The 8,844-nt window shown below is 44.9% G+C and overlaps 1 protein-coding gene across 1 annotated transcript; it reads right to left on the reverse strand.

The window, feature by feature from the left end:
- Window positions 1-303: 303 nt before the first annotated feature.
- On the reverse strand, window positions 304-8,441 carry proca1 (protein interacting with cyclin A1; the record flags this gene model as incomplete). The annotated part of the gene is made up of 5 exons (XM_084310789.1): window positions 304-330; window positions 6,217-6,565; window positions 6,828-6,962; window positions 7,611-7,743; window positions 7,889-8,441. The coding sequence occupies 5 exons, from the start codon at window positions 8,439-8,441 to the stop codon at window positions 304-306; spliced, it is 1,197 nt and encodes a 398-aa protein (XP_084166915.1).
- Between the last annotated feature and the right edge of the window lie 403 nt (window positions 8,442-8,844).

The raw sequence follows: 8,844 nt of genomic DNA on the forward strand, positions 1-8,844 counted from the left end.
AATACTCCAGCACCATAGAGACACTATTTTGTTTTAGTAAATGTTTAGAAAATCATTACTGGGTGGAATGTCTTGGTGAAATAAAGTTGATTGGTTGATTGATTTATTGTTTAATTGATTTATTGATTGATTGTTGTTGTTGTTGTTGTTGTAGTAGTTGCTGTAGTAGTATTAATAATATATTTAGCTAAATAAATGTGGCAATATTCTTTTCATTAGGATATAGCCTGCCATGGGTTCTTTTAAAAGCCCAAACATTTCAATGTCCTGTACACATTTTGTACACATCTGTGTTCCTTGGGGTCAGCCTTGGACCCCAGGCTGTTTTAACTGTATAAAACATATAGAAATGTCAGCATTTTACACATATTTGTTTTGATTGTTTAGGATGATATTGATGTGACTATTACATGCAAATGTATAATCTTAAAAATAAAACTCTGCTTTAGGGCCCTAATCTCATAGTTCACATGGGGGAGGGGAGACTATCCATTTCCCACTAAATGGGGAGGGGGGGGGGGGTGTTCATATAACCCACTTCGTGATAACTCTGATATTTCCTGTGAAATGGGGAGGGGGTGTTTGCATATAACCCACTTCGCGACAACTCTGATATAAATACAATTTGATGATATATTTCCCACATTGATACCACATGGGGAGGGGAGGGGGCATAATACCCACATCGTGAGAACATGTGTTTCCTGTGAGGATATTGATAGTTTACGCAACATAGGGGAGGAGCAAACATATAAAAGCTTGCATAGCAGCCTTCTAAAGCATTTATCTTGGTGCTCTGTGTGGTTTCTCTTCATGTTCTCTCTCAATTTAAAATGACCTTGAAGAAAAGGTTTTCTGCCAGTGAAGTTTTGTCACAGCTCTTTGACGGTGAAAGTGACATAGAAGAGAATGTGTCTAAGACAGAGGATAATGTAGAGGAGGACCCTGATTATGAGGCACCCTCCTCTGATGAGAATGAGACCCTTAGTGCAGATACTCCTGTCGTCTCTCAACCACAAGCAGACACGTTACTTTCCAAAAATGGAAAGTTATCATGGTCCCACTCCCCACTTGAACAACAGGGTAGGCTTAGTGCTGCTAATATCATGAAAATGATTCCAGGCCCCACCAGATACGCTGTCAGCCATGTCCAAGACATAAGGTCAGCATTCAAGCTCTTCATTACACCATCAAGAATTGAGACGGATATACTTGAGATGATGAATTTAGAGGGGAGGCACGTGTATGGGGACAGTTGGAAGGAGTTGGGTGGGACCCACTTGCAAGCTTACATTGGGTTCCTCATTTTAGCAGGAGTGTAGAAATCAAAAGGAGAATTTACCTGAATCAAAGCAACTGTGTTGGTAATGGTCTGTGCGTCAAATTGCCCCCCCCCCCCCCCCCCCCCTCTCATACTTAACAGAACTCTTCAAGAGGGCTCCACCACTTGCCTCTAAAGATCGTATTAAGGGCAGTGTCTAAAGCCAAAGTGGGATAAACATCTTCCGGAAATCCCCATAGTGAGAAAGGCTCCAGCACCATAGAGCCACTGTTTGGAATCAGCTGGACAGGTCTACCAGGGAACAAACAGATTTGCAGCCTATTAAATATAGCTAATTTATTGATTTGTTCTCTTTTGTTCTGTCTTGTGTTGTTTTAGTAAATGTATCCAGGATTTCCTGTGAAAAAAAAGCATTACTGGGTGGACTATCCTATTCTTATCATTAGGATAGTCTGCCACAGGTAAAAGGCCCAAACATGTATTAGTGGTAAATTCTGGCAATGTGTTGCTGATGATGATGTTTTCAATGTCCTGTACACACTTTGTACGCATCGGTGCGGTACGTACGTAGTAGTGGTCGTTGCTGTAGTAATATTAGTAATATCTTTAGGAAAGGAAATGTGGCGATATTCTTTTCATTAGGATATAGCCCGCCATGGGTTCATTAAGTTAAAAAGCCCAAACATGTATTAGTGACAATGGGTCTCATTCTCCAACAGACTTAAGACAAAAAATTTGCTCTTAGGGCCATTTAAGACATCTTAGATTTTGGGATTCCCCAACCGTCCCTAAGCTTGGATTCGGCTTTATTTGGGAGGAATCATAGTGATTCCTTCATGTCAACTCTACAGGCCTCCTTGGAATTAATTAATCATAATTAAAATAAATATGACAATATTTGTACGAAAAAAAATTACACATTTGATGTCGGAAAAATGTATAATAATAATAAATAATCCAAGTTTAGGGACGGTTGGGGAATCCCAAAATCTAAGATGTCTTAAATGGCCCTAGGAGCAAATTTTTTGTCTTAAGTTCGTTGGAGAATGAGACCCAATGTTTTGCTGAGTAAGAGGAATTGCTTTGTCAATGATCCAAGTGTGTCACTTGCTTTGGCGCTGCAGTTAACCATTATGTCTGCATGTGGCTCCACTGCCTGCTTCTCTTGCCAGAATCTGGGAGCTTGTTCTGTACTATGAAAGTACCTGAAAGTACCTGTACTACCTCATTGTTTAACGGCTCCCACTGCTACGACACTAAATCCGAACAATTTTTTTGCCAGACCACTGCTGCCTGGGCGCAGTGATTTCATCACCTCAAAAGCCCTGTTTTTCAAAAAGCAACAGGGCTTTTGAGGTGATGAAATCACTGCGCCCAGGCAGCAGTGGTTCGGCAAAAGAAAATTCAGAGTATATATCTGCTTAGAAAACGAAAATGTTGATTTTTTTTTAATTTATTTCTCCACGTGGTCACAACATGTTTACAGGAACGTTTTGGAGTTGTATTTGGAGTGTATTTCGTGACTGTTAGGAACTAGGCTACACTGGCACACCTACTTCCAGTGAAGCTAGGCTAACTGTGCTGTTCCCTAAGCCTAATGCATGCACAGAGAAGAAAAGGGTATGTATCTGCTTGTCTAACTTCAGGGTAAATGGCAAATAAGCTAATTTCCCAGATTGATTCAATAATCAGGCGAGAAATGGCACGATTTATAATGAAATGCAGTAAAGCGTTGTTTGACAGAGTTTCCTGGGATTACACAGGATCACTCTAAAACTATACTCATATTCACCACGGTATAAAACGGAAATGTATGGATGAAAAAATTATCAGTTTTTTGCATGTTGACCGGAAGAAACTCACTGACAATCGACGTTGTTATTAGATCCATAGCTATAATATTTAATATAGTTTATTTTTATTTTATTTTTATTTTATTTCTGATTTCTCTGATTTTCTCCCCGTCCCAATTAGTCGTTGTGCCAATTCCCCCCTTCCCCTACCTGGCTGCTGTATGCATGTTCTCCTACGAGTCGGTACAAGGGCGTCCCGAGTCGATCGCACGCTTCCTCCGAGACGTGCGCCGACAGCCAGTGACGTCTTTTCACTTGGCAGTGAGGACTCTCATTGGTGAAGTGTAACGCGTGGGAGGGCACGCTATCTCCACCAAGTCCTGCCCCGCTTAGCAAGCACCGAGACCTGACCTGTAGGCGTCGCTGTCCACAATGCCAGATTCCCACCCGCCAGCTTCCCCACCCCCTAATACTGCCAATTGTATTAGTGTGAACGGCCAGCCAAGCTGGTGGCAACGCCGAGAGCTGGGCTCGAACCCAGCATCTCCTGCGTTGGTGACGAGCGGCATCTACCCCCATTGCATTATTTGTGAATATATCTTCTGTTAACACATTGAGCGCCAGATGGCGCTGTGGGCCATACAGCGCCCACAGCGCCATCTGGCGCTCAATGTGTTAACAGAAGATATATTCACAAATTACCCCTTTATATTCAGCTCAATAAGTAGAGATCAATTCATAATGAGATGCGGTAGCACTGATGTGGTTCCATGAACACCTATTTCTGTCAATTCCACCCAGATAGAGTCCTCTTGTGCAAACATGTGACAATCAGATGATGTGGGATTTCAGTGTCTGCACAGAGTGTTACAACCCTCATATAAAAAAGATGTGAATAGTGTGCACTTTGAGCAACTAATCCCTCACCGAGAATGTGACCCCCTTCGGAAGCGCCCTAAATCGCATTGAGTGGAGCAAGTAAGGTTCAAGTGCCCATGCAGTCCCCATAAACAACAGAACGTAGTATTAAATAAACTTGGAATGCTAGGTTTCTTGGCAGGCCTTGTGTGCATGCAGTATTTAAAACATTGTTCACAAAAGGTTTAAGCAGGTCACTAATAAGATGATGAATAGGCTCTGTATTTACCAAGTTTTAATTTCCCCCTTTACGATTAAATATTTCCTGAAAGGAATGTGGGATTATGAGGGATATACTGCCCTATTACTTGTAAGGGGGGCGGGGGGGGAATAAATTCATTTAATTCACTCATACATCTTTGCACAGTAGAAATGGTTGCATTCATACATTTTATTATGGATATACACAATGTAGTATTACAAAACAAGATTCCTGTTTTCCAATCAAATAGGATTCCTGTCAATATTGGCTTTGATGTTGGACGACAAAACATACTGTAAGACATCATATTTGTCACCATGAAGCCATTCTTATAGTCAAGAGCTAGGAAAGGTCTATCTTAGCTAGCCACCTAAGATGCCGTTTACACCCTATCATTCTATACTTCCAACATGCTTAAACATTTTTCATTATGGTCTGATAGAGAGGGCTGTTTTCCTTCTCCTCTTTCTACCAAATTGCTCTTCTGCTCTCTGGATAGATATCTGAATTGGACTCATAATCGGTGTTCTGGTGATGTTGGAGGTTGAGTAGAAAGCCTGTTCGGTGCCCTCAGTTGTCTGTAGAACAAACTCTCCAGTCTTGTCAGCTTTGGATGGCATTGTAAGGACTGCTTGTCCTGTGCATTGTTCGGAGAATCCGGTCATTGCCTCACGCGCAGTTTTTGTGTTACTTTGAATGGTAACTCCATCGTTCACGACACTAGGCATGCTTTTATTTCTTTGTTTTCTCTTTTCTCTTCCTGTTGGCCGCTGTCTTTTTGCTGTGACAACGGGGATGCCGGTGACGGTAGTGACAAGCCCCTTTTCACGCGCATTCTCTGCTACTTCTAATACTAAATGACCAATAGGCCTAGTAATTACAGTGGCAGCCGAAGGGACATTCAGTAAACCAATGCCCTCAGATGCAATGAGACGTCTTACTACATCTTCGGAAGTGTTGTGGGGAAGGCTTCCATTTGAAATAGACATCGCTATTTTCCCCCTTTTCCTTCCTTTTCCCTTTGACCTTTGCCCTCTGGTTTGAAGGACGCGAAAGGCAGAGGTTATACCAAGACTAGGAGCTGACGCTCTTACTTCGTAATTGTCTGGTCTGTGTAACACCCGCTGCTCTGTGCGTTCTGGCACAGGGGTTAATGTAACAGGGAATAATGTAATGGTTGGCGCCCCGGTGCTTGTGACCACTTTGAGACTTTCCGCAGTGGGATTTTCCAGAGTAACTCCCGCAACGGGAGCGGCGACGGCGATTTTCCGCCTCCTTGTCTTTCTCCCTTCTCCCTCTCCTCTCTCCGCTGACCTGTGCCTTTTGCTTTGGGGGATTACAACAGGGTTAGTCACAAACGCGACGGGTCCCTTTTCAACGCGGCTTTTTAACTTCTGTTGCATGAGCCACCCAGCGGGGATTACGGCTGAACTAACGGTCACCGCTGTGGAAATGTCGCCCGGGTCGTCTGTTGTGCCAACGACATATTTCTGTTTCAGAGTCATATTTAATAAAACCTCTGAAGGGGGCGAAGTCATATTGCTCTTTCTTTCCCCCCCCTCCCTTTTCCTTGACCGTTTATTTTTCATCTTAAGTGGGGTCAGAAGAGTTGTGCTGGCAGTAGATAGGAGTACCGCCCCCGCGCGCTCCCTCCGCGCAGCTGGAAAGCGCCGCGCCACCTTTTCCTTCTTGAAGGCAGCAAGCGGCGGGGTGGAAACGTCTGCACTCTCCTCCATCCTCGGTTCATCTTTCATGACATCATTGGAGGGCTGATCTCTCCCGCCCAAATCAAATGCACCATCGATGAAACCGTCTGCATGTCTACTCAACTGGCCGCTTTTACCCGTCTCACTGATGAAGTTACTCATACCTATGGCTTCTTCTTCTGCTCTGGTGCCAGCAGGAGTGACTGTGGCTCCTTCCTCAACTTTAGTGCTAGTATCTACCCTCTGCTTCCTCTTTCTCCCTTTCCCCTTACGTTTACGTGTTTTGCTGGTCTTCTTCTTCTTCTTCCCCCCCACGTTCTTCCTCTTCTTCTTCTCCGAGGTCTGTGCCTCTCCTTTGGCGGCGTCAGCGTTGGAGCTTTGAGAGGTGGAGACGGTAGCGAGCACCTTGATGAAATCTTCGGCGGCCGTGACCACATTCTTGAGCGAGGGCTCCTCCTCCGGGCCGCCGGTCTGGGAGCCGGAGACTGTAGTGGACTGTGTCGTGCGCTCGGGTTTCTGCTGCTGCGCGTCACCTTTCTCAGAGTCTTTCTCTGATGGAGGAGCCACAGTCGGAACATCAACGCTGATGACATCGATGCCGCCGTAGTCATACGGGACCGACTCTCTGATCACGGCACTGGGGAGCTTCTCGTATCTTTTACACCTTTGAGAGGGGGAGAGGGAGAGAGAGAGAGAGAGAGAGAGAGAGAGAGAGAGAGAGAGAGAGAGAGAGAGAGAGAGAGAGAGAGAGAGAGAGAGAGAGAGAGAGAGAGAGAGAGAGAGAGAGAGAGGGAGAGGGAGAGGGAGAGGGAGAGGGAGAGGGAGAGGGAGAGAGAGATTAATGCACAGCAACTTCAGAAAACACAGTTCAGTATTTTGCAAAGCCTATTAATTAAAGAGTCCAACTAAAGATCATTAATACTTACACGCCATACCAGTGGCGCTCAACACACTGCTCTTCATATTCCAACTCAAAGCAGGGCACTTCCATGACATTGAAGAACGCCTGGCCCACCACCCGCGAGGAAGTGTCATTGACTTTCCTCAGACAATCCTGCAACCTGCAGCATAAAACAGAGACTATTAATTTCACACTTTCAGGTCAAGCAATCAACCAGCCTTTCATATAACATCTATGTGTGTACAGGCCTACATGGTATAATATTATGGAACACAGCGTGCACAGTAAAAAGACACCTTCAAATTAAATTAATGGTAAATCGTGCATTTATATATAGAGCCTTTATCCTATAAGCGTGTTACAATTTGTTCCTCATATTTTACCCATTCACTCATTCACACACCGATGGCGGAGGCAACAATGCAAGGTGCCAACCTGTTCATCGGAAGCAGTTAGTTGTTAAGTGTCTTGCTCTGTTGCTCATGAGTCAAGACACTTCGACACGCTGCCCGGGAGGAGTGGGAATCGATCCGGAAACCTTACCTCCCGAGCCACTGTCGCCCCTAAATATTTCAGGTCAGGTCAGAGTATTCTAACGTCACGTGACGATGCTGAGTGAGCATGCGCCTCCATCTCACCATGCAATTATTTCAATTATATCAACGTTGACGTATAGGAATTGCTGTCTAGTGGGCCAAAGTCATATGCACCCGACATAAATCGAGATTTGTTCCGGTAGGCTATATCCAGTATATGCGATGGGAAATTAAACACACAATGACCACGAAAAAGGGGGGCATTTACTCACGCGTTATCACAGTCACAGTGACAAAGGGAGTGCCACTTGAAATTGGTGTAGCCATAGTTTGAAGAAAACGCGTGGATGACATAGGGGCAGTGGTCGTGGACACGGCAACAGCTGTCGGTCTCCGCGTATTTTCCTGTATAATCACATGAATGTGGATGTCCTTGTTAGTGCACTGGGTATTTTGCTAAATATTATTTGCAACATCACAATGAACTGAGGTCCAAACATATTTAAATGTATGATCAATTGTGCCCAAAAGTGATTACACAACAACCTACCCAAATGGCCATAATGATCAGCCGTGTTGCCCGCTCCACACCAAAGCGTCCCAGGATAAGTAAAGCCTCTCTTTGATCTCTTTAAAACCGTGTCCTCGGAATCGGAGCCGTCCCTCTCGCTGTCCTCCAGTCGATTAATCGTTGTCGTCGCCGTCCTCCTCCCAGCGGACCTGTTGAAATCCCGGCAGGCTGATTTTACCTCTCCCAAGCGCGCAAAGTGCATCTCCACATCAAGTGTGGTCTGTTGGTGTTTCAGTCCCAGTCGACACAGGTGCATGAACGATTTCACCTGCATCTGGTTCACTATCACAGAGCAGTCCACGAGCTTCCCCGCGGGGCTGTGCGTGTGCACGGAGCGGACCTCCTCCACCCCGTCTGACACTTGGTAGAGGTAATTCCCCCCTATGACAGACATCTTTGCACATAAAGTGCCGTTGAGCATGGAAAACATTTCTTTGTTCTCTTTCTCGGCGTCAAGAGCATAGTTGAGAAACTCGCCCTTGACAAAGTTTCTGTCCAAGTAAGACAGGAAGATAAAAAAGACCGACCACATTACGACAAGTGCTAATTTCAGCACCATGCGCAATGGACAGCTCCTCCGCTCCATGGGCTCCCGCAGCCTCCCACTTTTAAAGCGTCTCTAGAGCGGCGCGATTACTAATACCGTCCATAACTGACAATGCTGGGAGGAGTTTAATATCCTAATTAATTAAACTCTCCGGAATGTCATGCTTCTGTCCCGGGGTCACCAAAGGGCGACGATATATGGAGTGTACTGTTTCACCATATCGTTTCATCATATATATTTTTTTTTATGTAACTTATTTAAAATCTCGGAAGCTAAACGGTTAATTGGCTACACACGGGTGCGTAGTGTGAACCACTTCTACGGAGAAACGACCGCGAGTAACCCCCCTCTCCCTTTTCTTCACCCAGAAGTCGAGATTTACTTTGGT

Source organism: Notolepis coatsorum, assembly GCF_963971535.1.
Source record: "Notolepis coatsorum genome assembly, chromosome: 1".
NCBI lineage: Eukaryota > Metazoa > Chordata > Actinopteri > Aulopiformes > Paralepididae > Notolepis > Notolepis coatsorum.